Here is a 16,761-nt window from a genome sequence, read left to right on the forward strand (position 1 = left end):
ATAGAGGGAATACTTTGTCGCTGGATCTTCCATTATTGGCGGGGGTGGGGGGGGAGAGCCCATCTTGCCCATCTCCTTATCTCTGTTATGGCTGATGCGCATGCCACTTTGCACATCGCCTCCATCAACGCAAATGATCTTAACAGCCTGGTTAAAAGAAGAACCATCCTGTCATACTTGGAGGAGTTGGGGGCACAGATTTTGCCTAATTCAGGAGACTTACCTCCTCTCTGCCGAATGGTGTTGCCTTAAATCCCATTTATTCGCTTACCAATTCTTTTTATCCAGCTCTTCCAAAAAAGCAGGAGTGGGGATCCTGTTCTCAAATAAATTCAAGGGATTCATAGGCAACAAGGTAGCTGAGGTCTGGGGTAGACTTCTGGCCTACCAAATACAGAGGTGGGGTGTACCTTAGTGTTGGGATCTGTCTACTTCCCCAATGATGGACAGGAACGTTTCTTCTGTAGAGCAACAGAGGAAGTCATGACTGACAAATGCAGGTAGGTCTTACTTGGAGGGGACCTTAACATAGTCTTTTACACTGATCTAGATAGGTCTGCCTAGTGATACGGGAACACACAGGCCTTATCGTAGAACATGAAAAGGTGGCTAGCAGACATAGACATGGGGGATATTTGGAGACTCCACAATCCTGTGAAACGTGCGTACATTTTTGACTCACGCGCATAAATCGTATGCCAGGCAGGACCACTTCTTGGGGACACACGAGGGGACATGGTGAGCTCAACAGATATGGAACCCCGCATTATCTCTGGCCATGCGGTAAACCTTATGGACTTGAGCTTTCTACCCCAAACTTTTACCCACCATGTATGGTGGCTATGCACCACACTACTGCATAAACCGGAGGTGCTCCAACAGATTCAGGGGGCAATTAAAACATACTTGGCACTTAATGACATATTGAACACACATATCGTACTTATGGACCACCTTAAAAGCGGTGATAAGAGGGGCATTCATGGCCATAGCGGCTGCAGACAATAAGATGCAAAGGGAGAAGAGGTAATCACTTACCGGACAGGTGAGGGAACTAGAACGTATACATTTGCACACAAGAGCCCCAAGGCGACAGCTGGAGGCAGGTAGGAAGACGTTGGCAGGGCTTGATATGAACAGAGCTGCATATGCACTTTTACGCCTCAACCTACTTCACAGGCAAAAATAAATGGGGCAGGTTGCTAGCAAGATGGGAGTTGCGGCCCTAGAGGGCGAGACCCACCAAACCCTGATATCAGATGCACACATAGCAGAACGGTTCTAGCGGTACTGCACAGATCTATATGCAGCCCAGAGCCTACCTGAGCAGGCTCCCTTGCAATATATGCAAGAGGTATCGACATCCCGTTTTGTCCCAGGACACTGCAGAACACCTGGACACATCAAACTGAATAGAGGAAGTAATATCAGCTATAGCCAGACTCAAACCCCATACATTGCCAGGCCCTGATGGGTTTCTGGCCGAATTTTAAAAGGCCTTCTGCGCAGAGTTAGCACTGATACTGACTAGACTGTTTAATGCCTTTGAGAACCCAGAATCAATTCTGCCTGAACTGACGGAGGCGTAAATAGTCGTAATACCAAAGCCAGGTAAAGAGAGGAACCAGTATGGCTCGTACAGACCCATTTCCCTTCTCTATGTTGATTTTAAACTCTTTACAGATATCTTGGCTGCCAGGTTAAACCCACTTATGCCAGGCTTAATAGAGGCAGCTCAAGCTTGGTTTGTGCTACACAGACAGTGCTTTGACAATACTAAATGTCTCCTACACATAATCGGTAAAGCACGCCGATCTGGACGACGCACTATGCTCCTCTCCATAGGTGCTGAAAAGGCATTTGATCCTGTGCACTGGCCTTATTTTATGGAGACCCTGACTTACTTTGGCCTCTGTGCCCGATTCTGTGCATGGATTTCCAACTGCTACGAAAGCCCCAGGGACACCATTTAGGTTAATAGCTACTCCTCTAAAGCCTTTCCTTATTATTTGCATTATAGATGGAGCCGTTTGCACAACGAATATGTGATAATCCAAATATCACTGGGATCCGCTTTGGCGGCGACCAACACACCATTAGCTTGTACGCTGACAACGTCCTAATGACCCTGGAAGATCCCACTACCTCAATGCCAGCTTTCTTTGGAGAGGTGAGCATATTTAGCGAGGCAGCTGGGATTTGCACCAACATACATAAATCGCAGGCCTTTTACCTCACGGTCCCTCGCCCACAAAAGGAGGCATCTGTCTCGACGTTTCCCCTTCCAGTGGGCTGCGCAAGTGACTGTCTATCTAGGCATCCAGCTTATGTCGACAGTGGCGGCCATTGTGTCACTTAACTACGGGTGGTTCTGCCAACAGGTGACCATACACTTAGCATTGTGGGGCTCCTACCGCCTTTCATGGCAGGGGAGGATCGCTGCTGTTAAAATTACAATCCTCATGTATCCTGTACCTTTTTCAAACCATGCCAGTGGCTTCCCCTCACAAGACTATCCGAGCCCTCCAACCGGGACTCTTCAAATTTATATGGGCTGATAGTAGGCCCAGAATGACCAGAGACCTGAGCTACCGACGACCAACCAAGGGTGCGCTCGATGTCCCCAACCTCCTGCTATATTGTCAGCCGGCCCAGCTCTGTTACCTTGTGGAGTGGTCCAGACCACCCTCTGAAAAGCAATGGTTATTTATGGACTAGGCGGTTGCAGACATCCACCTCTGGAGGGTTCCCTTCCTACGGAGTGCCCACAGACCCAAAAGCCACCAAGTTTCCCCAATTATAGATGCCCTCCTGAGGGTCTGGGATGCAACGGCCATGCAATGGGGACTTACCACATTCCCATCACCTCTCACGCCCAATGTTGGGATTCCAGAGTTCACACTGGGCAAGGATCAGACTGCCCTAGTCCGGAGGCAAGAGAACAGATGCCGCTCAATGGGCCACTTCTTTGATGCTGAAGGCCCCATTCCCTTTGAGGACCTCAGAGAGCTCTGTGAACTTCCAGAGACAGAATGCTTCCACTACGTGCAGTTCAGTTGCTGGCTCACTAATCCCCAAAACTGTGCGGCGGAGAGCCACCACATGACTGCTTTTGAGCAGTGGTTAGTAAGGAAAGCAGATGACAAACATCTGATAACTGAATTATACAACATTCTCCTGCAATCCATCACAACCCCTAAACCACCCAGCCAAACCCCCTTGGAAAATGAATTCAGGAGACTGCTTTCGGCAAAAGAATGGGATGAAATCTACCACCAGGCACATCATTACGCCAACAACAGGGCGAGTATAGAAACTGCCACTAAAATTGCATCCTCCCAGTTCGACCCCCTCTACTGGCGCCATTGCAGCCACCTGGGCACATTACTACATATCCTATGGGAATGCCCTAGATTGACCACCTTCTGGAACGCCGTCATAACTAACATAGATGACTGCCTCACCTCTATGCTGCCCGATTCCCGGCATACATGATGCTGGGCCTACCACACCCTCTCACATTCCCCCTTAAGAGACGCAGTAGTTGGCAAATCGATATAGCATTAGGATCAGCTCATTAGACTATCCTGGCCCATTGAGGTAGGGTGGGACAGACAAAGTCCCCAGCCATGCAGTGTGTCCCCAGCGCCTGTGGCATGTATTGGGAATGGAAAAACTGACCCTAGTACTAGACTTATGGCAAGACCAATACCGGGAGCAATGGAAACCATACATAACACTCCTATCAAAAGACTTTCATAAATTGACTTTCCCAAAATATCTCAGATTCCTAAGACTAGTGGAGGAATAAGATAGCTTACTGCTGGGATGACTTGTCTGCTACCCACAAAATGCATACCACATCCTATGCGAACAATATAACTAGCAAGAGTACCTGTGGGGAAGAAAGTTGGGTGAGAGTTCTTTGTTCTCGGTTTTCTTCTTTATTTTTTATTTTTTCATTATCAAATAATTTATTGCTCCGCATGTGCCATAGCGAATTAAACAAGCTTATCCCCTCCACCGGCTGGTGGATGTAGGTGGGCATATGTGTACACTGCTGCTTATTCAATGTTAAATAAAGAGTTAAACCATAAACATTTGTCAAACCCAAAGCACTTTTCACAGGTGTCAAAAACTGGTAGACGCCTGAGACCCTTCCCACTGACAGCACACAAATCATCCTCTGGGCCGAAACGCTCATGCATCGTGATCCATTTTCTGCGACTCTGAACACCTTGGACAGTCCATCTTTCAGTGGTTGAAAGAGGAATTGAATCCTCAAGATGAAGAGTAACATTTGGCCAAAGACTGGTTGCATCCTCACTTGGCTTCCACCGAAGCCAAAACCCACCACTCCTCAAAAGCGCAAACTTAGCTTTGAGGACGCCATTGATGTCCCGCCTCCACCAGTCCCCAAGCCTTGGAGCAGACATGACAAGGCAACCAGTCCACCTCCTTTGCCTTGCCCCTTACCTTAGTCTCCTCCTTTATCAGACTTACCACCTTCCCCACCTTTTCCACCTTTTGGTCCACTGCCTGTCTCACCACAGGGGTCAACACACTCTGGTTTTGGGTGGGACACAGTGCAGGCTCTCCTTAGGACCCTTACGACCAGCCCTTTGAGCCTCACCACAGGATGGCCCTTGGGATGACTAGGGCATTGAGCCCGGGAGACAATGCTCCTAATCTCTCCCTTCCCTATCCCTCTCCACTGGATGATTCTACTTCATAAGATGAGGTGTTCCAACAGGCAGCCACTTACCATAAGGTGGGGATGCACAAGGCCCCGTAGGATGATTTTCTCATGAAAATGCTTCATGTAGTACCTCCCTATGCTCAAGCCCCACCTGATATCTTGCCAGGAGCCAGTTAAAGCAAGGGTGATTACACCCAAGGTGGACAAGAAGTATAATGCGCCCACCTCCGTACATCAGGAGTCCCTAGTGGTTCACACCGCCTGTAAGCGTGCAAATGCTCAGCGCAAGGGGAACGTGCTGCCACCAGACAGAGCGAGCAAGATAGTTGATGCAGCTGGCAAGCATGTTGCTGCCTAGTCTGCTGCCTATTGGTGCGTAGCCAGCTCGATCAGCTTTCACGCTCTCTATGACAGGGCTCACTGGGATGACATGGAGTAGCTTTTTCAGCACCTTCCTGACCAATCCTGCAAACACAGCCAGGGCTTTATGGCAGAGAGCAACTTAGTCTCTATTGCTACCATTTACTGTACCCTTGACGCTGTCGATACCAAGGATTGTGGGATCAGTGGCCTTATCTGCAGATGTGTGGCTTTGTGTTTCTGGCTTCAGCTGAAGTCTAGCAGCATTTGTTCAACCTGCCTTTTGATGGTAACCACCTCTTCGGTCCACATGTTTACCAAATGCTGGAGAAAATAAAAAAGGACACAGACTGCTAGGCCATGGGGACTTTTGCAGACAGCATCTGCTTGTGGTTCCTTTCAGAGGTCCCAATACCGTGGAGGCTCCAAGACCACCTTTACAGAGGCTACCACCTCCATTGCGAGGCAGCAACCTGAGCAGACCTCTCCCTAGGACTTTGGGTGAGGTTAACTTAGAAACAATTTCAAGAGTAAAGGCAAAGGAGGCACCTCCAAGAGCACAGCCCCCACCAAGCAGTGACTCCCTTACCCTTTCCTCAGATCACACTACACCTGCTGAGGGGAGGGTACCTCCTAGGGTTTCTACAACAGTGGGAAGAAAACATATCAGACCAGTGGGTCCTTGACGTCATACATCATAGTTAGTGTTTAGAGCTCAATGTCCCTCCTCCAAACATCCCCCCACATACACTCCCTCAACATCTACACCTCCTTAGGGACGAGGTTGTCACTCTTCTCCAAAAGGGAGCCATAGAACCTGTGCAGTTACAGTAGCAGGGCACATGGGTATATTTCTTCTAATTTCTTATTCCCAAGAAAAGAAGGTCCCTCAGGCCCGTACTAGAATTCAGGTCCCTCAACAAGTACATAATGGCCGAACACTTCCACATGGTCACGATATGTTGCAGGAAAGTGACTTACTGACCGCCCTTTAGCTGAAGAATACCACACACTGATTCACCCTGCTCACTGTCAGTTTTTCGGGTTCGTAGTAAGTGGACAACATTAGCAATTCAATGTGCTGCCCTTTGATGTCGCCATCACCCCCAGGGTGTTCACCAAATGCCTTGTTTTAGTAGCTGTGCATCTCGGGCGCACCAGCATACATGTCTTTCCTTACCTAGACAACTGGCTGATCCAGATCAGCAGCCACCAGCAGCGCTTGGTGCATACCCTGAGCACCATAAACCACCTTCGGTCTAGAGTACACTATTAGTGCCACAAAATCCCACCTCCAGCCCCTCCAAATCTAGATATTCATACAGGTGATCCTCAACTGCCTGGTATGGAAAGCCTTCCCCAGACAAACAAGGATTCAAGCCTTTCAAGTTTTGCTCCTTCCTTTTTAGCCAGATTAAAAGTTAACTGTTAAGACATTCAGTGTGTCTCCTGTGCATAATGGCCTCTTGCATTGCCATAGTCCCCCATGTCTGGCTACACATGTCTGTTGCAGGAGTGCCTGTCCAGGGTTGGTCGACTTCCCAGCAACAGGGTCTCTCTACATTAATCACCTCAAACTGTTAGCCATCCCTCTAGCTCTCAAAGCCTTTCTATGTCACATTTGTAACAAGGTACTCCTTGTTTGCACCGACAACATTACCACCATGTACTACCTTCAGAACCAAGACAAAACACACTCCCCACAATTCATCGATGCTCAGAACATCTGGCAGTGGGCACTCCATCAACGTCCATCTATTAGCTGAGCACCTTCTGGGAGCTGACAACTTAGATCTTCTCAGCAGGATGCATCAACAAGTCTACGAGTGGGAACTCCACCTACAAATCCTGTTCCCGTACTTCCACCTTCCCTACATAGATCTTTTTGCCAACTTAAAAATGTTTAAATGCCTGACTTTTGCCTCCAGGTACCCACAACTCCAGCCCCCGGGTAGTGCTGTAAGGATCAACTGGTCAGAGATATTTGCCTGTGCTTTTCCTCCTCTCCCTCTCCTGTACATAGTGTGGAGGCTTTGGCAGACTCGAGGCATCCCTCCTAGAGTGCCATGACTCTGTTGTGGAACCTTAATGTTGTCCTTACTAGACTTATGGGCCCTCCATTGGAGCCCCTACACTCTTGTTCTTTAAAAAAAAAAAAAAAAATCTGAAAGGTCTCTTACTTGGTCGCCATCACCTCTCTCATGTGTCAGTGAGCTTAAGGCACGAATCCTGGATTAACCTTTTTTCCAAGTGCATAAGGATAAGGTGTTCCTTTGCACAATCCCAAAGTGCTCCCTAATGTGGTCTTCTCGTGCGACCCTAACCAAACCTTAGAACTTCCAGCAGCTGTAAGGACTCTCCATATTCTGTTAAAAGAGCCCTCATGTACTGTGTAGACAAGATAAAACCTTTCCATTAAATGCAAAAGCTCTTTGCCTCCTTCTCCAAGCCACACAAGGGTTGTGCTCTCTCCAAATCCGGGATAGCATAGTGATGGCTACATGTATCTGAACCTGTTACTCAAAGGCCAAGCAGCTTTTGCCAGTTCCTCTCAAGGCCCCCAGTCTACATGTAAGAAGGGAGCTCCATTGTCTTTTTACGTAATATCGGCATAGCTGACATCTGGAAAGCAACTACATGCTTCACTCTGCACACTTTAGGTAAACACTTCTGTTTGCGGACATCCTAGCATGCCAACAAGCTAGCATTGGCCAAGCTGTACTTTGTACTCTTGTCCAGTCCTCTTCAGCATCCTGCGGCTAGCTTACCTCTTAGGGGAGAACTGCTTTACATCTCTGCACAGCATAGTATCTACAGCTACACATGCCACAAATAGAAAATGTTATTTACCCTCAAGCATGCGTTCATGGCATGGCATGTCATGTAGTGTTGTGTTCCTTCGTCACCCACTGTGTGGAGAAAAAAAATGAAAAATTGAGCTGATGCCCGTGCACAAATCCACTCAGAGGAGGAGACACTATATGAAGTGACTCGGAAGACTTCTTAGAAAAAAAAAACAAGTTGAACATGTCTGAGCCCAACACTAGATGGCAGGACTATACACAGCATGTGAATCTAAAGCACTACATGCCACAAACAGATGCATACAGGGTAAGTGACACTTTTCCTTTACTTTTATGTGGCCTTCTGTGTTACTTAGGGATGCTGAACAGAAAAAAGGTGCCACCATTAAAGTCAGTCTTTGGTACCAGGCACACCTAGAGCAAGCCACTGTGGTGTCAGAGGTCAGCCTAGAGAAAAATGTGGCCACTGATTGTTCTGTAACCTTAAGGCCTAGAAATGGTTTTAGATTTAGGGCAACTTTCTTTCTGCATAATTTTCTGGAGCTGTGAAAGAGGTAGACACTTCAGCGGAACAGAGCTGGGCAGAGACAGTGTAGGTGTAGCCTTCTCAGGATGGCTTCTTTGCTCCTGGGCAGCTATAGTGGGGTGACATCACAGGTTCTGGGCAGTCTGTTTCTTTAAATATCCTCACAACACTCTTTGCTTCAGGATTGTCCTGTTCTGCCTCCCTCAGAATCACTCTCTGCTCCTGTTTGTTGTTTGGGAACAAGGCGACTGTATGTTTCCCAGACTCTGACCAGGCCTGAACAGCGAATGTCAACAGAGTGAAGATTTCACTCCTGGTCCTTTTTGTCTTTATATTGTTATATAAGTCTCTTTGGCGTCTTAAATACGCTGATGAACCTAGGGTTGAGGATACCAGTACTTTTGTTTGCCTGCCAGAGCCTGACACTCTGCTAAATTTGAAACCTCCATAGCTCATCCATTCAAGCATGAACAGTTTTCTTGCAGGCTGGTTTTGTGAGCTCCCTGCCCCAGTGACTACAGTGAGACCAGTTTGATGTGGCACAAGTGTGATTTTTCTTGCCCTCTGTCAGGCGATCTGTTTTGAGAGATAGTCACTGCACAGAAATGGGAAGATTAGTTTTAGTAAGTAAGGTTGTGAGAACCTGACACAAGGTACATGACTTTTGGGGGGGGGAATGGGTTGTTGATAATGGATGTCTAGGCTGGGATGACAGGTGGTCAATACAGCACAAAGGAGACTATCATCCTCTGCCGTGGCTTACTTATAGTTTCTCTTCTGCTGGAAACAATTTCTTCTTTTCTTTTAATGCTCGCCTGGACTGATGCTGCTGGCTTTTTCGACTTCAATGCACTGGGCCCTGCTGTCCAGGACACAGTGCATGTGCTCTGTTTCCCAGAGTACGTGTACATTTATCTAATTTCCAATTTGCTCATAGAAATTTAAGTTCCTAGAATATGGTACAAGTGTTACCCAGGGCAAGTAAGAAAAATGCCACCCAGTCATGACCTACCAGATGCCTCCCCTGTCAGTGGGACCCGTGGCTGACATCGAAGTGGGCTCTGCTTGCCCTGCAAGAAAGACACTCCCCTACAATTAACCGTTGAAGACAGCTAGAACCGGGAACCCAGTGACCAGTGGTGACTGGACCTGCACTGGATTCCCACACTGCACCTTCAGCGACTACCTCTGATGCTTGTGGATACAAGGGTGGCCCCAGGAATACTTGCAGCATCTCCAACGTCCTCAGTATCCTTTGCATCCCCAGCATCAGGACTACTTCTGGGCTGCACCTCTTTAAAGAGGAAAAAACACTAAGCATCCTGTAACTGCTAAAAAGCGACAGGTAACTGCCTCCCTGGACTCAAGTGGTCCCTGTGACTGGCTCCCACTTGACTGTGTCCTATCCAAGCTAAAAGGAGAGTAGCCCTACCAGCCAGGTGGCTAGTAACTGCTCGACTATTACGTTTTATTTCATCGATCAAAAATAATTTACCTTTGAAAAATCATAAAAAGAATGTATTTACCTTTGAAAAATCTTATCCCCCGGTTTCCCTCAATAGATTTTTATTTGCTTGTCCAAATCAAAAATACATTCTTTATAAATTGAGGTTGGATTTTTACTGACCTATTTCCTACTTCTCTATTTGGGTACTTCTAAATGCTTTAAATCTGATCCTTCAATTGAATTGACTGCTCTGTGCTGCCACATCTACCCAGGACTGAGCCAAGGGTCTTATTAAAGACACCTAACTAGGCCTGATAAAGATCATGACATTATTGCATGGTGAGGTATCATAACCACACCACCCTAATAATCCACTTTCCTACACCAGCACTCGCTAGATTTGTCACAGACAAAAACCCACTTGCATCATAGGGTTTCCTCATAGATGTCCCACTCAAAAAAGCCAAGAGCCCCAATTATGGGTAGTGAATGAGCTATACACAGTTGCTTGTAGGCATCCTAGCCACTTTGGGTAAAGGCTATACTAACACTCTGAATTGTCAGTCACCACATAGTCAAGGTTGAGACAGTAGTAACAACTCTCATTCAAAAGGAGATCTGGTTAGGGGTTTGATGTGCTCCCACACCCATAGAAGAACTAGACTCCGATGGTGGCAAAAGCTTAAAGGGAGCACTCCCAGTGTGATTGCAAGATTGATCAGCTTATAGGAGAAAAGTGGTGTCCAGAAACATTTATGGCCAGGGTGATGCAGTTTCACTGTGTCATGTAGGAGCTGAGGTTCCTACAGTAGTGAGTGAGGGGCTTGGTAGATGTTGCATCAGGGGTTGTTTAGCCATTTCATTGGTGAGTCAGGAAAGTGTTTGCTACAATCTGTGATGTTGGAAGCAGGTCGTCTTCCAGAATATCATACTGTGAAGTTGTTTTCTTGACAAGATGGGGGGTGAGTGATGAAAGCACGTTAGGAGGAACTGAATTTGAGTGACCTCTGGTCAGGTGAACACCTCCAAATAAACCTGAATATATTGGCTTTAGCAGCTTTTCTTATTGTACTTTGTTTTGTGTACTGTGTACTGACTACCAGATATGTACAATATTCAATGCTGAGGAGTGGGCTCTGAGGCTGTTCACATAAGCAACGATGCTCTGGCACTGGGAAATCTTCTGGACTGTCCATGCATAGACTGCTTATGTATCATGCTGTCATAGTGCTTCAGACATCTCCAAACTAATAGTTATAATTGCAAAGCCTTTCAAGATGTTGTAGATATTTAAACATGTGGTATGTTTGCTACTCAGCAGCACCCACCATGCCTATTTTTATTTATTTCCGAAGACAGTTGATTTGAATGTATCCAGCACTGCTCATTTCAAACTATATAATGTGCTTTCTCTAACCATTCAAATTACTTTGAACAGACTCACGAATGTTAATATTCCATTGTACGTGGTTGTCCCAAAATGGCCCAAGAAGATCTAGTACAATAACCTCCCATCATTGGGAGGTCAATTAACCTGTAGGCCTTGTCAGTAGCAGAGGTGATGGACTTTAACTTTGAATGTCCACCAGTTTGTGCTCAACAAGCAATTTCCGTGGATGGCTTCTGGAATGCTGATGAGCACCAGATGTTCTGACTGGTTTTTCTTTTCCATAGGAGTGCTGCTCCCTCCCTCACAGTAAGTAACCTGAAAGCATGTAGGAAGAGAGGCTGGAGGTGAACTTTGATCACTGTAGTCACTCTTGTACTGGTAGTCCTCAGTCTCCCTTTCTCCAGATTGCCCTCCCGTCAAAGCAGTTTAATGTTGGCTTGTGACCCTTGTTTGAACCGAGAGTAGCATTTGGAAATCTTTTGGTGTGTATGGAGGGTGTGAACTAGTTTAAAACAAGAGGCAGCACTGCCTCCAGGATTCATATTGACCTTTTTGTTTTGCGTGTTCCACTGGCCTAAGGGCCCGATATCCCAAATATATGTAAAGATGACTAAAAAGAACTGCACATAGAAGAGTCACTGTGGCTAGTGCATTTTTACGATTGTGATTGCAACAGATCTATACCATAAAAATCACGCTGAATGTCAAGTGTTCTATTCCAGCTGGAAGTGTCACAACTTGAAGGAAGCCTGCAGCAGCCAAAGGCTCAGTCTGCGATGTCACCATACCTTGTCCCAGACACTCAGGCTCTTTGCCAGCACCTGCCAATCATCAGGCACTTGGTCAATAGTGGGAGCTTCATTATAATCATACCTAGAACAGGTAAGTGGGAATAATTTTAATCCAGTCTATTTAATGGCATTCCAATTGTTTACAGCTGTAATTTCATATAGGTTAATGGCTGAAAATTGCTCCTTGTTATAGTGACCTGTACCTTTAACTCTCGTCAGGATATCTTTAAGTGATCTGGATGCTTGAGAGGGATTATCACCTTGAAAATTCTGTAAATGTCTGATGTAAGCATACACCAAGGTTCTTGGTGCCATTGTAGAGCTTTATATCATGATTACACATCTTGTGGTTGGTTGAAAATACTGTCATATATTAAGCTTTTCATATGCTGTGTGAGTAAAGCATTAGTTTAATTGAAATGCCTTTAAGTGCATTTAAACATAGTCTGCTATATCACTATTGATAATTTCAATTTATTTGCTTTTAATTTTCATTGCAAGTTAATGGGACCTGATCTCCATCAGGTCTAATCTCCATGCTGGCCTGTTGTGTGCAGTTTGCTTGCACGTGGACAAATCTAGTCTTTTCCAGCATTTCACCAACAAGTAAACGTTTCTTTTCCCTGAAAGTGATCGATGGATTGGACTTTCTGAAGAAGGAGAATGGAGGAGCTCGTGATGCAATCCGCTACCTTGAGGTGGAGTTCAAAAAGGGAAACCGGTGAGTAAAAACTTATTTTCAAGCCTACAGTATACACATTGAGCTAATTTTAAAGCTCCTCTCTGGGAATTATGCCAGTCTGAACCCAAGAGTGTTGCTTCTGCCAAGTTCCTAGTAGCGTTTCCTTACCCCCATTTTTGCTCTAAGCAGTTTCGCCTATGTAATGACTAACAGTTGGCGGGGGGGGCTAGGCCTGTGGTTTGAAGCCGGGGTTACGGTGGTGGGTGGGGTTTTGTGTGTGTGTGGGGTGGGGGTAAGGGGGGGTGGTAGGAAGTTACCATACCATATACAAACCCTCAGGGGTTGCATAATACCATGGGGTTGTGAAAGGGAAACACTGGACTGAGCAAGTCCAGTAGCTTAAACAGAGACATGGTGGGCCCTATATCATTGTCCAGAAGAGATGTTTGGGAAGTTTGTCTTGCTGAAGACACATTTTGATGCCTGGATAGTGGATTGACCACTTCTTCTTAACACTGACGTCTGCCAAATTTCACTCTTTTCTTTTGGTGTTAGGACTGCCACCCTAAGTGTAGTCGACGTGAAAAGGATGCCTTGTGTGATCATAGTGTGGTAACTCAGGAACTAGCCAGATTTGGCATGTTCTTGTCTTGGGATATCACATTGGAGTGAAAAAGAATCAATCAAAAATATACAAATTAAAGGAGGAATTTTTCCTACCATGCAGCCTGGTGCACTCTGACTATCTTTAAGAACATACTGTGAGCAAAGTATGCAAAAGTCTTTTATGATGATCAGGAGTCAACACCTTTGCACCACAGCTCGATCATGGAATTTTGCATTTAAAGATGGTGGTTTTGGAAATGAAAAAAGGAGTTGGTAGTGATGTGGCTCATGCTTTTTTAGACTTGTGTTTTATCTCTCAACTTCCCTCTTTCCTCCTTTTGCAACATAATTATCCCCATTAATTTGCCTTCATTGGTGCTAAGTAAGTGAAGGGGTGTCCAAGAAATAAAGATTTGTTAGGACCTGTTGTGGGCAATACCTTGGCTGTAGTGTTTATGCTTGAAAGTTCACTATGGTCTTCAGCTATTCTGTCCATTTCTGAAGCTGCCCACTTGTTAAAATGTTCTGTCTGCTCAGCTATATGTCTATCCATTTTCTTTACTCAGATACCTTCGTTGCCAGAAAGATACTGGAAAAAGCTTTGAGAGGCACAAGCTGAAGAGACAAGATGTGGATGCTTGGTAAGATTGTCCCACAATAAAATGTTTGTTCTGGAAGCTTAAGCCCAGTTTTTGCTTGATTTTGTTCAATGAATTTAAGTAATATACTTGCCCAAGCTGTCTGATAGGCCAATATGTTTAAAGTTCCCTGAAGGCCTACTCCTTGAACTAGCAGGCAGAGCCAAAGACTGAAATAAAAGAAGATAAAAAAACCTTGTAGGGATTGCCCAGCCTTAATGAAGTCAGTCAGTAACTTTGATGGCCTGTGTTGCTGTAGATACACATGCTCCGTGTACTTCCGCCATCTAGTGTTGGCTCCAGAAGGTTGTAAGTTGTTTTTGGTTGAAAAGTTTTTCAAGTCACCGGTAGTGACTTCTCCTCTTGCTGGCTATGCTTATAGTCCTCAACTCCAACTTCAGATTGTTTTCTTCCGCTGTCTGGTCCAGTCGTGTTCTCTGGGAGCTTCAGTTCGAGACCGTATTAGGCCTCTTCCATTTGAGAAACCCTCTACAAACCCTTTGGTATTGTTTTCGATTGCATTTTTCTCTATCCATTTGTGTCCCTGGATCAAATAAATCTCTGTTAATCCGAACTCTTTTGATAGAGGCCCTTAGGGCCGCGCCCTTCGGACTGCCATTTTCTCCATTCGACACCTCTGAGAATGAAAGCCTGATGAAACAGACGCCTTTTTGTTTCTGTCCGAAGCGTCACTCCAAATTTAATCGGCCAGATCAACATCAGGTCTTTTACCTCTGCTTGTCGCTGGAACATAGAGAAGACGACTGGGAGGCGTGCAAGTCGTTCAAGTCCAAAATAGACTGCAAGATAGAAGAGCCCGTCGCCGAGAAATGTAGAGGCAAGAAGTTGAGAGTCCCCACGTTTTCGGTGTCCAAGATACCATGTCTGACATTGAGCAGGAAATTCAGGAGGCTTCAGCTGCCGAAGAGGACTCTGAAACCGAAATAAGACTCAAGATACAGGAAATCCCTCCAGGTCAACAAATGGTGAGTAACCAACTCTCTGCTCCAACCAAGAAACTCATGAGTTTGGAAGCAAAGGCGATTGAGCCACCACTGCCCTCTGGCAATGGCAGGCATCAAAAGACTTTTTCAGATGCCTGGCCCTCAGGCTCAGCATCAAAACCTAATCCAAAGACATTTTTTTTAGATTCCGAGCCAAACACCACTGGCTTTGACACCAAAACCTTCCACATCCCACTTGGCACCGAAAAGACGGTCTGCCTCGGCTCTGACAATGTTAGTACCGAACATTAAGAGGCGCAGCACTGAAAAGTCTAGAAACCAAATCACTCTGAGTCGAAAACACCACCAGAGCCAATTCTTCAAAAGAAGAAGCAACAGCTTCAAGTCAAGCAGTTGCAGCTTCACATCCACCCACAAATGGGGAGAATTTTGGTTAAAACCGGTGTTTCCACTCCTTCCAAGCAGCAGCTTACTTTTGAGGAGGCCTTAAAGACGCCTACGCCTCCAATTAAACAGAGGAGAATGGACAACGACTAGGAAGAGATTCAGCTACCTCTGCCTACATCTCCTCCACCAATCCACCACCACCACAAACTCCTCCTCCACAACTTTCTCAGGGTGACCCTCTAGATAGTTCTCCTCAAGGCTCACCTCATTCCTTCCATGACACTCAAGACACGAGGGTTGACACAGCACACTTTCAGGACGACATAGACCCTTGGTCTTAATATGATGTGGACTCCTACACTGATACAGACATAGAGATCTACCCAACTAGACCTTCACCGCCTGATGACACTACTTCTTTTCAAGAACTCTTGGTAAGGGCAGCTACATACCACCAGGTACCCCTCCATGAAGATCCTATAGAGGATGATTTTCTCTTTAGGACACTAACTGTTACATAGATCCACTGAGTATCTTACCATGCTAAAGGGAATGTTAAGCCGTGGATGATATATCTCAAGACCCTGCTAGCGCCCATATTATTACACAGAGTGGACAAAATACAAGGCCTTTCCCTTCTATCAAATTTATATCAAGGGTCAGATTCCAGCAGAAACTCTGGTTTCGTCAAATGCAAGGAAGAGAGTCGATTCCCAAGCTGCTCAAGATGCTCCACCTCCTGATAAGGAGAGTAAGCTCATTGACGCTTTATGTGAACGTGTTGTCTCGAGCAGCAAATCACTGGCATCCCAACACGCAGGGTCTCCTGGCAAGATATGATTGTGCCTACTGGTACGAAATGGAGCAGTTACTCCGAAACCTCCCAGAGGGGCACCGAAAAAGAGGGAAGGAAATTGTTACAAAGGGACAACTAATTTCCAGTTGCTCCATACGGACTCAGCTAATACAGCAGCCAGAGATAATAATACCTGTGTCCTCTTATGCCGGATTGCATGTCTACATATTTCCGGTTTCAAACAGGAGGTTCATCAAACAGTCTTGAGTGTACCATTCGATAAGGAGCATCTTTTCGGTTTGCAGGTAGATTAGGCGTTGGATAAAATGAAGGACAACGAGGTGGCAAAATTCTTGGGGGCAATAAAACCTCCTCCCTCTTGTGGTGCTTTTCGTAGATCACAATACAAACCAGCCTCTAATTCTTCTTCAGGTGAAACATCATCATACAGTAAAGGTCAGTCACACATTTCCTCGCACAGAGGATTTTACAAGGATTCCTAGGGGAAAACAAACACATAGGCAAAGCATCCTTCCCTCAAGCCTCTGCCACAGTCTCTAAACAGTGACTGTCTCCAGCTTCCCTCTGATTACCTAACACCTGTAGGAGGGTGCCTTCAGGTCTTCCTACAGAATGGGCAGCAAATTACAACAGATTAATGGGTGTTGGA

At 45.9% G+C, this 16,761-nt stretch overlaps 1 protein-coding gene across 1 annotated transcript in view; it reads left to right on the forward strand.

Annotated features, from left to right (window-relative positions):
* SMG5 (SMG5 nonsense mediated mRNA decay factor) overlaps nucleotides 1-16,761 on the forward strand; it is a 344,692-nt gene that overhangs the window by 221,561 nt on the left and 106,370 nt on the right. The window contains exons 18-20 of the mRNA XM_069218000.1: nucleotides 11,949-12,108; nucleotides 12,648-12,738; nucleotides 13,872-13,946. Coding sequence (XP_069074101.1) covers nucleotides 11,949-12,108; nucleotides 12,648-12,738; nucleotides 13,872-13,946 — 326 coding nt within the window. The remainder of the gene's footprint in view (nucleotides 1-11,948; nucleotides 12,109-12,647; nucleotides 12,739-13,871; nucleotides 13,947-16,761) is intronic.

Source organism: Pleurodeles waltl, chromosome 12 (genome assembly GCF_031143425.1).
Source record: "Pleurodeles waltl isolate 20211129_DDA chromosome 12, aPleWal1.hap1.20221129, whole genome shotgun sequence".
Classification (NCBI taxonomy): Eukaryota; Metazoa; Chordata; class Amphibia; order Caudata; family Salamandridae; genus Pleurodeles; species Pleurodeles waltl.